Raw genomic sequence first — 14463 nt, 5'->3', positions numbered from 1 at the left:
AAGAAGAACTAATTCCTATCCTTCTCAAGCTATTTCAAAAAATTCAAGAGGAAGGAAGACTTCCAAGCTCCTTTTATGAGGCAAGCATAATTCTGATTCCAAAACCAGGCAAAGAGAACACAAAGAAAGAAAATTATAGGCCAATATCCCTGATGAATATACATGCTAAAATCTTCAACAAAATATTAGCAAATCGGATCCAACACTATATGGAAAAATCATACACCATGATCAAGTGGGATTTATTCTGGGGAAGCAAGGGTGGTACAGTATTTGCAAATCAATCAATGTGATTCATCACATAAACAAAAGGAAGGAGAAAAACCACATGATAATTTCAATAGATGCAGAAAAAGCATTTGATAAAATCCAGAACCCGTTCATGATCAAAACTCTCAACAAAGTGGGAATACAGGGAACATACCTCAACATGATAAAAGCCATCTATGACAAACCAACAGCCAACATCATACTCAATGGGCAAAAATTAAAAGCAATCCCCTTAAGATCAGGAACAAGATAGGGGTGCCCCCTTTCACCACTCTTATTCAACATAGTCCTGGAAGTCCTAGATATAGCAATCAGACAAGAAGAAGGAATAAAAGTCATTCAAGTTGGAAAAGAAGAATTAAAACTATCATTATTTGCAGATGATATGATATTGTATATAGAAAACCCTAAAGTCTCAGTCAAAAAACTACTGGACCTGATAAACGAATTCAGCAAAGTAGCAGGATATAAAATTAATACTCTGAAATCAGAGGCATTTTTATACGCCAATAATGAACAGTCAGAAAGAGAAATTAAGGAAACAATCCCCTTCACTATTACAACCAAAAAAATAAAGTACCTAATAGTAAATTTAACCAGGGAGATTAAAGACTTGTACTCGGAAAATTATAAAACATTGATAAAAGAAATCAAGAAAGATACAAACAAGTGAAAGCATATACCGTGGTCATGGTTAGGAAGAATAAACATCATTAAAATGTCTAAATTACCCAAGGCAATCTATAAATTCAATGCAATACCAATTAAAATACCAATGACATACTTCAAAGTTATAGATCACGTATTCCAAAAATTTATATGGAACCAAAAAAGAACACCAATAGCCTCAGCAATCTTAAAAAAGAATAAAGTGGGAGGTATCACACTTCCTGATATCAAATTATACTACAAGGCCACTGTATTCAAAACAGCCTGGTACTGGCATAAGAACAGGCATATAGATCAATGGAACAGAACAGAGAACCCAGAAATAAACCCACAGCTCTATGGACAACTGATATTTGACAAAGGAGGTAAGGAAATACAATAGAGTAAAGACAGCCTCTTTACTCCATAAATGGTGTTGGGAAAATTGGACAGCTACCTGCAAAAAAATGAAACTAGACCACCAACTTACACCACTCACAAAAATCAACTCAAAATGGATAAAAGACTAAAATGTAAACCATAAAACCATAAGCATCTTAGAAGAAAACACAGGCAGTAAGCTCTCTGACATCTCTAGGAGCAATATATTTGCTGATTTATCTCCACGGGGAAGTGAAATAAAAGACAGGATAAAGAAATGGGACTGTATCAATCTAAAAAGCTTTTGCACAGCTAAAGACAATAAGAACAGAATAAAAAGACAAACTACACAATGGGGAACACATTCAACAATACATCTGATAAGGGGTTAATAACCAAAATCTATAAAGAACTTGTAAATCTCAACATCAGTAAAACAAACAATCCAATCCAAAAATGGGCAAAAGAAATGAATAGACATGTCTCCAAAGAAGACATACAGATGGCCAATAGACATATGAAAAAATGCTCAACATCATTAATCATTAGAGAAATCCAAATTAAAACCACAATGAGGTATCACCTCACACCAGTCAGAATGGCGCTATCAATAAAACAACACAAAATAAGTGCTGGCAAGGATGTGGAGAAAAGGGAGCCCTCCTACACTGCTGGTGGGAATGCAGACTGGCGCAGCCTCTGTGGAAAACAGTATGGAGACTCCTCAAAAAATTGAAAATCGAACTGCCTTTTGACCCAGCCATCCCACTTTTAGGAATATACCCCAAGAACACCATAGAACAGTTCCAGACGGAGAAATGCACCTCCATGTTTATGGCGGCATTGTTCACAATAGCGAAGATCTGGAAACAGCCCAAGTGTCTGTCAGTGGACGAGTGGATTAAAAAGCTTTTGTACATATATACTATGGAATACTACTCAGCCATAAGAAATGATGACATTGTATCATTTACAGTAACATGGATGGACCTTGTTAACATTATACAGAGTGAAATAAGTAAATCAGAAAAAACTAAGAACTATATGAATCCATACATAGATGGGACATAAAAATGAGACTCAGAGACATGGACAAGAATGTGATGGTAACGGGGGGCGGGGTGTATGGGGGGATGGGGTGAGGAAGGAGAGAGGGTTTGGGAGAGGGGAGGGGCACAAAGAAAACCAGATAGAAGGTGATGCAAGACAATTTGACTTTGGGTGAGGGGTATACAGCATAATCAAATGTCAAAATAATCTGGAGATGTTTTCTCTCAACATATATACCCTGATTTATCAATGTCACTGCATCGAATTTAATAATAATAATAAATTAATTAATTAAAAACAAAAAAAACAAGGTTGCAGGTTCAAATCCTGGCCAGGGCACATACAGGAAAAACCAATGAATGCATGACTGAGTGGAACAACAGATGAATCCTTCTCTTCCCTCTCCTGTCTCTCTCCCTTCCTCTCTCTGTCTCTCTAAATATCAATCAATAAATAAAAAAATTAAGCCCTGGTTGAATATCTGGATTGGTTGGAGTGTCCTCCCGGAGCACGGAGATTGCTGTCTCACTTCCCCAGTCAGGACACATCCAGGAGCAGCTCGGTGTTCCTCTCTCTCAAAAAAAGTTCTTTCTCTTTGAATTACTAAGACAAAGGGAAAGGCGTATTTTAAAGATGATAGCAGAAGAGTCCAAAAGCAACTGACATCTGAGACACTGCTGCATCTGTACACTAGGAGTGCCCCTGTGAGACCTGCAGGACCTCAGACAACCTCACTCCATCTACAGCACAGTCGGGAGTCAGGACGCCTGGGCTTTTTCTAAAACCCAGAGCACAGCTGACATGCCCCACTCTTTCAACTGGGAGCATTCTATTTTTCAAACCCTGTACAAATTAAGTCCCTGCTTCTGAAACAGACACAGGGACTATGTGTGCTTTTATAACGCACCTGCAGTTGGAGGGAATTTAGGGGATTAAATACTGTAACTTCTATGAAAATACTGAGGTACAATATGGTAATAAAGGTAATTTTTTTCTACCTTCTGATAGTAAAATCACACTTAACATTCATACAAATAGCATCCCTTTGTAGAAAAGGAATGCACTTACCCCACAAACTGCGACTTGCATGATTGCATCGAAGCCACCTTCTGGGGAATCCAAATTTCCAGATATACGCTGTTTGCCAACCAGCTCATTAAATACTTCCCCTTTATCAGTCAGACTGAGTACATTTTTGTAGCTAAATGGACTGGTGCAGTTCTGCTCACTTGTGCAAGGGTTCCTGAGCTTAGCCGGTGTCGTGCTGATGTAAGGCATTACAGTTTTCTCCACAAATGAGCCAAACCCTGTGCAGAAAAGATGAAGAGAGATGGATGGATGAATGGATGGGTGGATGGGTGGATGGAAGGAAGGAAGGAAGGAAGGAAGGAAGGAAGGAAGGAAGGAAGGAAGGAAGGAAGGAAGGAAGGGATGGAAGGGATGGATGGGTGGATGGATGGATGGATGGATGGGTGGATGGGTGGATGGGTGGAGGGTGGATGGATGGATGGATGGATGGATGGGTGGATGGTGGATGATGGGTGAATGGGTGAATGGGTGGGTGGATGGGTGGGTATGTGGATGGATGGTGGGTGGGTAGATGGTGTATGGGTGGGTGGATGGATGGATGGTGGGTAAGTGGATAGATGGATGGATAAGTGGTAGGTAGGTGGATGGTGGGTGGATAGTGGGTAGGTGGATGGTAAACTTGCATTAAAAAATTATATATCAAGAACTTTACCACATGTAAGTCAATCTTTTCCCTTAATAGGAAATAATCAAGTTTGGAAAGGAAATCATTGTAATATGAAAACTAGAGGTCTGAAGTGACACTAGGCGGTACTGGCTGGTGCAGTCACGTTAAATAGTAATGAAATAAAATCTGCATACTCAACATATTTAGAAAATAAATCAACAAAACAAAGAAAAATTCCTATGACCACAAGCATGTGTTTCATTATCTATTTGATAGACTGTCAGCTTTCTACATCCATGGGTCTTGTATCCATAGATTCAATCAACTTCATATTGAAAATACTAAAAAAAAAATTTCTCAGAACATTCCAGTGAACAAAACTTGAATTTGCCACGTCCCAAGCACTATGATGAATCCCCGTGAATAACGTGGTGTGTGGCAGACCCTGCTGTGGCCTAAATGGGAACAACATTCTGTGAGGGACTTAAGCATCCACGGAGTCTGGAATCCACAAAAGGTCGTGGAACCAATCCCTTGTGGATACGAGGGACTACTGTAATCTGTGTCAAACAACATGGTAGCATACATAACAGAGGATCAAGGAGGAAGAAAAGTGATCATATGTGTGACAAGAATCACCAGTCCTCTCTGAAAGAAAAGGCTAACTTAACCTGCCTAGTTCTCTCAAAGTACAAGGTGAAGAACACCACCACCAAAATGGACAGAAATGGAAATTATTCCTTTTTCTCAATACTCCCACCTATTCGGAAGTCTGAAGTAATCCTCTTCATTTCATTCATCAGATCAGTTCCCAGACTTTTTACGTTCTCCAGGTCATCCTTCATAGAGTAGGAAAGATCCATCAGGTAGTAGAGGTCGATGGGATAGTCTTCAGCTCTCTTGAATTTTAATGTGAAGGTCTGTGGCTCCCCTAAAAAACAAGATTAACTTGTCAACAATAAAAAGCAATAAGGAAAACTAAATAAATTATATTAATAAGGTAAACATCATCAAGTAAAATCTATTATTCCCATAGTTTTTACAAAACCTATGTAAAGTCTACGAATAATGCAATGGGTTTGTATTCAATTTCATTCACAAACACTTACAATGCCAGGCCCTGGGGATGCAAGGTGAAGAAGACAACACCCCCAAAGCACCGGGAACAAGACACAGAAGTAGTCAAGTTATAGGTGGCAGAGAAGACAAGGAGGTAGGCAGCCAGTGAAGACTGCAGTGGGAGGGAGCGCGCCTTGCAGGGTGTGCCTGGCTTGTTAAGAGTGAAGTTCTACTTCCCAAGCCTGTGGAAAGAACTAAAGCCTCAAGTTCAAGAAGCAAACAGAACTCCGAGTTTTCTTAACCCCAACAAACCTACTCCAAGGCATATCATAATGAAATTGACACAAACCAACGGCAAAGAAAAAATTCTCAAGGCAGCCAGGGAAAAGAAGAATACAAAATATAAAGGAAGGCCCATTAGATTATCAACAGATTTCTCAGAGAAACTCTACAAGCTAGAAGAGAGTGGACCCCAATATTTAAAGTCCTGAAAGAGAGGAACTTTCAGCCACGAATACTATACCCATCAAAGCTATCCTTCAAATATGAAGGAGAAATAAAAACATTCACAGATACAGAAAAGATGAGGGAATTTATCATCAGAAAACCCCCACTCCAGGAATTACTAAAGGGGGTTCTCCAATCAGATACAAAGAACAAAAAAAAAACAAACAGAGCCACAAGTAAAAGCTCCAAGAACAACACAATAAAACCAAATTTAAACTGTGACAACAAAAAGAAAGGGGGGGGGGAGAAGATGGAGATTAACAGTAGCAAAGGATGATGGAGTGCAAAAGTACTCACAAAATAGTTTGCTACAATGAACAGGGTAGGAACCCTTTTCATTATTCAAAGGTAACCACCATTGAAAAAACCACCACAGAAGCACATGAAATAAAAAAGATAGCAACAGAGGAAAGATGTATGGAATACAACCAAATAAAAAGAAAAGATAGAAAAACGAAAGAGAAGGATCAAACAAGACACAAAACTAACAGAAAGCAAGATATAAAATGGCAATAGGGAACTCAGAAGTGTCAATAATTACACTAAATGTAAACGGTTTAAACTCACCAATAAAAAGACACAGAGTAGCAGAATGGATTAAAAAAGAAAATCCAACTGTATGCTGCCTACAGGAAACTCATCTAAGTAACAAGGATAAAAACAAATTCAAAGTGAAAGGCTGGAAAACAATACTCCAAGCAAATAACATCCAAAAAAAAGCAGGCGTAGCAATACTCATATCTGATAATGCTGACTTCAAGACAGCAAAAGTACTCAGAGACAAAAATGGCCATGTCATAATGGCTAAGGGGACACTGAATCAAGAAGACATAACAATTCTTAATATATATGCACCAAACCAAGGAGCACCAAAATATATAAGACAGCTACTTATTGACCTTAAAACAAAAACTGACAAAAATACAATCATACTTGGAGACCTCAATACACCGCTGACGAATCTAGATCGGTCATCCAAACAGAGAATCAACAAAGACATAGTGGCCTTAAAACACTAGAGCACCTGGATATGATAGACATCTACAGGACATTTCATCCCAAAGTGACTGAGGATACATTTTTCTCCAGTGTACATAGATCATCCTCAAGAATTGACCATATGTTGGGCCACAAAAACAACATCAGCAAATTCAGAAAAATCGAAGTTATACCAAGCATATTTTCTGATCATAAAGCCTTGAACCTAGAATTCAACTGCAAAAAGAGGAAAAAAATCCCACAAAAATGTGGAATCTAAACAACATACTTTTAAAAAATGAATGGGTCAAAGAAGAAATAAGTGCAGAGATCAAAAGATATATACAGACTAATGAAAATGACAATACGACATATCAGAATCTATGGGATGCAGCAAAAGCAGTGATAAGAGGGAAGTTCATATCACTTCAGGCATATATGAACAAACAAGAGAGAGCCCACGTGAACTACTTAACTTCACACCTTAAGGAACTAGAAAAAGAAGAACAAAGAAAACCCAAAACCAGCCAAAGAAAGGAGATAATAAAAATCAGAGCAGAAATAAATGAATTAGAGAACAGAAAAACTATAGAAAAAATTAATAGAACAAGGAGATGGTTTTTTGAAAAGATCAACAAAATTGACAAACCCTTGGCAAGACTTACCAAGGAAAAAAGAGAAAGAACTCATATAAACAAAATCCAAAATGAAAGAGGAGAAATCACCACAGACACCATAGATATACAAAGAATTATTGTAGAATACTAGAAAAACTTTATGCCACTAAATTCAACAACCTAGAAGAAATGGATAAATTCCTAGAACAATACAACCTTCCTAGACTGAGTCAAGAAGAAGCAGAAAGCCTAAACAGACCTATTAGTAGAGATGAAATAGAAAAAACCATTAAAAACCTCCCCCGCAAAAAGTCCAGGCCCTGACGGCTATACCAGCGAATTTTATCAAACATTCAAAGAAGATTTGGTTCCTATTATACTCAAAGTCTTCCAAAAAATTGAAGAAGAAGCAATACTTCCAAACACATTTTATGAGGCCAACATAACCCTCATACCAAAACCAGACAAGGATGGCACAAAAAAAGAAAACTACATTCCAATATCTCTAATGAATACAGATGCTAAAATACTAAACAAAATACTAGCAAATCGAACACAACAACATATTAAAAAAATAATACATCATCATCAAGTGGGATTCATCCCAGAATCTCAAGGATGGTTCAACATACGCAAAACAGTTAATGTAATACACCATATGAACAAAACAAAGAACAAAAACCACATGATCTTATCAATAGACGCAGAAAAGGCTTTTGATAAAATACAACACAATTTTATGTTTAAGACTCTCAACAAAATGGGTATAGAAGGAAAATATCTCAACATGATAAAGGCCATATATGATAAACCATCAGCTAACATCATATTAAATGGCACTAAACTGAAGGCTTTCCCCCTTAAATCAGGAACAAGATAGGGTTGTCCACTCTCTCCACTGTTATTTAATGTGGTACTAAAGGTTCTAGCCAGAGCAATCAGACAAGACAAAGAAATAAAAGGCATCCATATCGGAAAAGAAGAAGTAAAGGTATCACTTTTTGCAGATGATATGATCCTATACATCGAAAACCCCAAAGAATCCACAAAAAGACTACTAGAAACAATAAGCCAATACAGTAAGGTCGCAGGATACAAAATTAACATACAGAAGTCAATAGCCTTTCTATATGCCAACTATGAAACAATTGAGAACGAACTCAAAAGAATAATCCCCTTCACGATTGCAACAAAAAAAATAAAATACTTAGGAATAAACATAACAAAGAATGTAAAGGACTTATATAATGAAAACTATAAACCATTGTTAAGGGAAATCGAAAAAGATATAATGACATGGAAGAAAATACCTTGTTCTTGGCTAGGAAGAATAAATATAATCAAGATGGCTATATTACCCAAAGCAATATACAAATTTAATGCAATTCCCATCAAACTTCCAATGACATTTTTTAAAGGAATAGAGCAAAAAATCATCAGATTTATATGGAACTATAAAAAGCCCCGAATAGCCAAAGCAATCCTAAAGAAAAAGAATGAAGTTGGGGGCATTACAATACCTGACTTCAAACTCTATTATAGGGCCACGACAATCAAAACAGCATGGTATTGGCAGAAAAATAGACACTCAGACCAATGGAACAGAATAGAAAGTCTAGAAATAAAACCACATATATATAGTCAAATAATTTTTGATAAAGGGGCCAACAACACACAATGGAGAAAAGAAAGCCTCTTCAATAAATGGTGCTGGGAAAACTGGAAAGCCACATGCAAAAGAATGAAACTGGACTACAGTTTGTCCCCATGTACTAAAATTAACTCAAAATGGATCAAAGATCTAAACATAAGACCTGAAACAATTAAGTACATAGAAGAAGACATAGGTACTCAACTCATGGACCTGGGTTTTAAAGAGCATTTTATGAATTTGACTCCACAGGCAAGACAAGTGAAGGCAAAAATTAATGAATGGGACTACATCAGACTAAGTAGTTTTTGCTCAGCAAGAGAAACTGATAACAAAATAAACAGACAGCCAACTAAATGGGAAATGATATTTTCAAACAACAGCTCAGATAAGGGCCTAATATCCAAAATATACAAAGAACTCATAAAAGTCAACAACAAACAAACAATCCAATAAAAAAATGGGAAGAGGATATGAACAGACACTTCTCCCAGGAAGAAATACAAATGGCCAACAGATATATGAAAAGATGCTCATCTTCTTTAGCTATTAGAGAAATGCAAATCAAAACTGCAATGAGATACCACCTCACACCTGTTCGATTAACTATTATTAGCAAGACAGGTAATAGCAAATGTTGGAGAGGCTGTGGAGAAAAAGGAACCCTCATTCACTGTTGGAGGGAATGTTAAGTAGTACAACCATTATGGAAGAAAGTATGGTGGTTCCTCAAAAAAAAAAAACTGAAAATAGAACTACCTTATGACCCAGCAATCCCTCTACTGGGTATATACACCAAAAACTCAGAAACATTGATATGTAAAGACACATGCAGCCCCATGTTTATTGCAGCACTTTTCACAGTGGCCAGGACATGGAAAGAACCAAAAAGCCCGTCAATAGATGACTGGATAAAGAAGATGTGGCACATATACACTATGGAATACTACTCAGCCATAAGAAATGATGACATCGGAACATTTACAGCAAAATGGTGGGATCTTGATAACATGATACGAAGCGAAATAAATCAGAAAAAACCAGGAACTGCATTATTCCATACGTAGGTGGGACATAAAAGTGAAACTAAGAGACATTGATAAGAATGTGGTGGTTACGGGGGGGGGGGGGGCACAAAGAAAACTAGATAGAAGGTGACAGAGGACAATCTGACTTTGGGTAATGGGTATGCAACATAATTGAACGACAAAATAACCTGGACTTGTTATCTTTGAATATATGTATCCTGATTTATTGATGTCACCAGATTAAAAAAATAAAATTAAAAACCCGAAAAAAAAAAAGGGTGAAGTTCTAAGCCAAATTCTGTTTTACAGGATCCTACTATATGCAAATAACAATCTGATTTTTACTTTTTGAAAACCTGGTAAAAAGTTTTAAAGAAACTTATACAAAGAGACTTGTTAAGATACTAAAGCAGAAATCTAAGAAGACAATGAAGATCTAAAAAGAAACAATGAGGAAGGAGAGGAGAGACGTGTAAGAAGAGGCAGGTGTGATTCATATAGGTAATACATGAGAAAGACAACGTCTGGATGAAAAAAATCATTAAACTTTTAACTTGTAGGTTATCTCCATATAGCAGGGGTCCCCAAACTTTTTACACAGGGGGCCAGTTCACTGTCCCTCAGACCGTTGGAGGGCCAGGCTATAAAAAAAACAAAACTATGAACAAATCCCTATGCACACTGCACACATCTTATTTTAAAGTAAAAAAACAAAACAGGAATAAATACAATATCTAAAATAAAGAACAAATAAATTTAAATCAACAAAATGACCAGTATTTCAATGGGAACTATAGGCCTGCTTTTGGTCAATGTCCGGTTCCATATTTGTCACTGCTAGCCGTAACAAGTGATATGACGTGCTTCTGGAGCCATGATGAGTGCGTCCTGCGTCACCGGAAGTAGTACTGTACGTGAGTGATGTCGTGCTTTGCAGCGCCACCACAACAGTGCTCCTCTCACTGACCACCAATGAAAGAGGTGCCCCTTCTGGAAGTGCAGCGGGGGCCAGAAAAATGGCCTCAGGGGGCCGCATGTGGCCCGCAGGCCATAGTTTGGGGACCCCTGCCATATAGATTTCTAGTAGGCAGTTTTATAAACAGGTTTGATGTGTAAGAGAAAATCGTGTGACAGAATACAATGGTCTTAAAGCTAAGAGAGGAAGCTAACAGTTAAGTGGACTGCAAAGAGAGAAAGACACTGGGAGACTGCAAGCTGACAAAAGTCCTGGCAGTTTAAGGCTTAAGCCAAAGGGCTAAGCTCTTCCTCACAACCTTGTTTGATTAGGTTGATCTAGGCAGTTTATATGCCCTTCCTCACACCTCCATGTTAGCTGTGATGCTAATTGTTTCTACTCCTCCCACCCTCTATGTCCCTCAAAGAGACTGGAGGCAATTTTCACCCTTTGTTTTTTGAAGTTAAAATGTTATGCATGGTGGCAGGTCTTCTGCACTTGGGAGAATTCTTGGTTTGCCTCAGAAATGTGACTTTGTATCTGAGCTCTGTTTTGCAAATAGCTTTGCTCTCTGCTCTATAACTCAAGAGTTTTGGGGGTGGAGACTAGTTCTTGCAAGCCATCAGCTTGGCAGGAGGACCCCCCCATCTCATCCTTTTTCTTTCTGTGTTTATTTTCTAATCCTCCTCCCTCTGTTCCCACATTCCCACTTGAGACTGCAAAATTATGACTCGAGTCGTACTGGCTTGCAACAAGACACACACACAAAAGAGATTAGAAAGCAATGTTAAGATATAAGAAGAAAAATTGAGTGACATCACAGAAGCCAGAAGAAAGAGCATTTCAAGCTACTACAAAGTCAGCACTCAGCACAGAAAGGTTAGAAGTCAAGCTGTGTCCTGACAAAGGCGCACCAGGCTTGGAGACTGAGTGACAGCGGTGTTTGCCAGCACAGTCGTGAGAGCAGAGCTGAGGAGGGGAGGGGCCCGTGGACGCCGGACAGCAGGGACACCAGACGTGGGCTGGTGAGGGAAAGGGGACAGGACTGGAAGGAGGAGGAAGAGGACTTGTTTTCTTTTTGTTGTTGTGTTTTTAGATACAAGACTGTCACAGATTCTTACAAAAACCTTAATATTTTAATAATACTAAAACACTAAGGAAAAATACAGGTTACAATGTCTTTATATTATGTAATTATACCAGAGGATGGACATTTTTATTTTTAACACCCATTAGGTCTAATACTTTCTCAATCTTTAACAGAATTTACTTTGAACATTAGGCCACACTTATTATTACTATTTCAAGTGTATGTTACAAATTGTTACATCTGAAAATAATTTCTAAAATTTACTGTATTCCACACTGCACAGCTGCCGTGAGGGGGCTCGAGCAGACGCCAAAGTGCAGTCAGCGTACCTGAGCGCAGCTGCAGAGCCAGCTGCTGCGGCTGGACCTGTGTGATGTCTTCTGGTTGCAGCTTTTCCGCTGTGCCTCTGCTGCGGTTGGTCACATTTTTGTTTTTCTTTATGTCTTTGGACCCTCTGGGGTTCTCTATGTCGTCTGGGTGGCAGCCTTTCTTCTTTAACGCTTCTAAGTCATCACACCGGGCAGAAGTGGGCATTCCTTCCTGTAAGAATGTCTAAACGACAAGTGAAAAATAGATAGAGATAAGAAGTATGATGGTCAAACCTTTTCCATAATCATACGTATTTACGTAAATCATAGAGTTAGAGTTAAAATTATAAAAATCAGGTGATACATCTAAAGTACTTAATTTCTAGTTTTTAAATGTTTTTTTTTATCCAAACTGTAATAAGTGCTTTTGTTATAAACAAAATATTTTTCTTGGATGTAATACCTTTTTTACTAATATATTAGTAGTAATTTATTATTATTATTATTTATTAAGTCAGAGGCAGGGAAGCAGAAAGACAGACTCAGGCATGCACCCTGACCAGAATGCACCCAGCAAGCCCACAAGGGGGCTATGCTCTGCCCATCTGGGGCCATTGCTCACAACCGAGCTATTTTTAGCACCTGAGGAGAAGACTCCACGGAGCCAGCCATCCACAGCACCTGGGGCTGATATAGTTGAACTAATTGAGCCATAGCTGCGGATGAATGAGAGAAGGAAAGAGAAGGGGGAGAGAAGGGGGGAGAGAAGCAGACAGTCGCTTCTCCTATGTGCCCTGACCGGGAATTGAACCCAGGATATCCACATGCTAGGGCCGATGCTCTACCACTGAGCCAACCAGCCAGGACTGTAATGTATTATTTTAATAACACTTACGGCTGATTTAAATGTACATTTTAACCTCTATGTATTCAGAGTATCTAATCAAAGAAATTTCATCAGTGAAATCATTTATTCAGCGTGGTTAACAGCCACTAAGAATGTACAGATACCCCATAGCAAATATTTTCCCTAAAATTTCCCTTAGAATAATTTTTTTTTTTAGATTTTATTTATTGATTTTTTGGAGCAGGCACGGAGAGGGAGAGAGAGGGAAACTGGAAAAGAGGAGAAGCGGAAAGCATCTACTCCTGGTGGTTGCTTCCTGTATGTGCCTTGACTGGGCAAGTCCAGGGATTCAAACAGGCGACCTCAGTGTTTCAGGTCAAAGCTTTATCCACTGCGCTGCCACAAGTCAGAAAAATCCTTCAGGTCAAAGTTTTATCCACTGCGCTGCCACAAGTCAGAAAAATCTTTCAGGTCAAAGCTTTATCCACTGCGCTGCCACAAGTCAGAAAAATCTTTAAAAGCCTCTCATGTTATGTAGCAGTCTCCATCACAATATCTTCAACAATTCAATGCTTAAGGAAACCATGTTGTCCTAAAAGCATCTCCATTAATGACTTTATTTTTTAAAAGATCAAAAAATTTAGCACAGATTTAGTATTCCCGGAGGCTTGAAAAATGTCAAGTATTGGCTATTCCTGTAAACAAGACTTTTAAAACTTATTTTGAAAACAATACAGTAAGTGATTATCTGGCAGGGGTTATAAATATATTTCCATAGGGTGAATTTAAAAGATAAAAATTAAAAACAGTCCTAAATGGTATATAAATGGTACTTGTGGCTCAGATTATACATACATACATACATACATACATACGTTATCATTTAAAAATGTGTTCATGTAACTAAACCAATTAATACAGTAGGCATTTGACACACCCCTAAAAATCTTATATTTAGTTGGCCAATATTTTTTTAGCCTTCACATTGGGAAAATGAGAGAATGCCTTTCATTTGGGGTCACTTCTGTTCACTTTTATATGGCACTGTATTATCTACCAATTTTGGGGGGCCGTATACAGGAGGAGAGAACACTTAAATACGAAAAACACAGTGGTTTTTGATCCATTACTTTTACAGGGAAACATAATCCTACATGACAGCATTTATGTAATTAGAGAAACAACTGGAAAGGAAGGTCACGGGTTCGATGGTTCTGGGCTGCTCTGCATTCATGATTTACCAGACCCTAAACTTTGTTGTTATCCGACTACAAAAAGTACCGCCTCGTACATTATTGCCAATCCAGAAAACTTTAAAATCGTAATGCACAAGTAAAATTTCACTGCACATATTCCAAAAGAGCCTTTTATAATTTAA

General features: G+C 38.1%; 1 protein-coding gene across 3 annotated transcripts in view; it reads right to left on the bottom strand.

The window, feature by feature from the left end:
- The window catches only part of ITGB1 (integrin subunit beta 1), a 71529-nt gene that overhangs the window by 28205 nt on the left and 28861 nt on the right, over positions 1-14463 (bottom strand). For all 3 annotated transcript variants that reach the window (XM_066279173.1, XM_066279175.1, XM_066279176.1), the window contains exons 4-6: positions 12260-12482; positions 4806-4976; positions 3418-3656 (exon numbers count right to left, since the gene is read on the bottom strand). In XM_066279173.1, the coding sequence (XP_066135270.1) occupies positions 3418-3656; positions 4806-4976; positions 12260-12482 (633 nt within the window). The remainder of the gene's footprint in view (positions 1-3417; positions 3657-4805; positions 4977-12259; positions 12483-14463) is intronic.

Source organism: Saccopteryx bilineata, chromosome 5, assembly GCF_036850765.1.
Source record: "Saccopteryx bilineata isolate mSacBil1 chromosome 5, mSacBil1_pri_phased_curated, whole genome shotgun sequence".
Taxonomy (NCBI): domain Eukaryota; kingdom Metazoa; phylum Chordata; class Mammalia; order Chiroptera; family Emballonuridae; genus Saccopteryx; species Saccopteryx bilineata.
The sequence above is the reverse complement of the archived record's forward strand: the minus strand, read 5'-3'. Positions and strand labels throughout refer to the sequence as shown.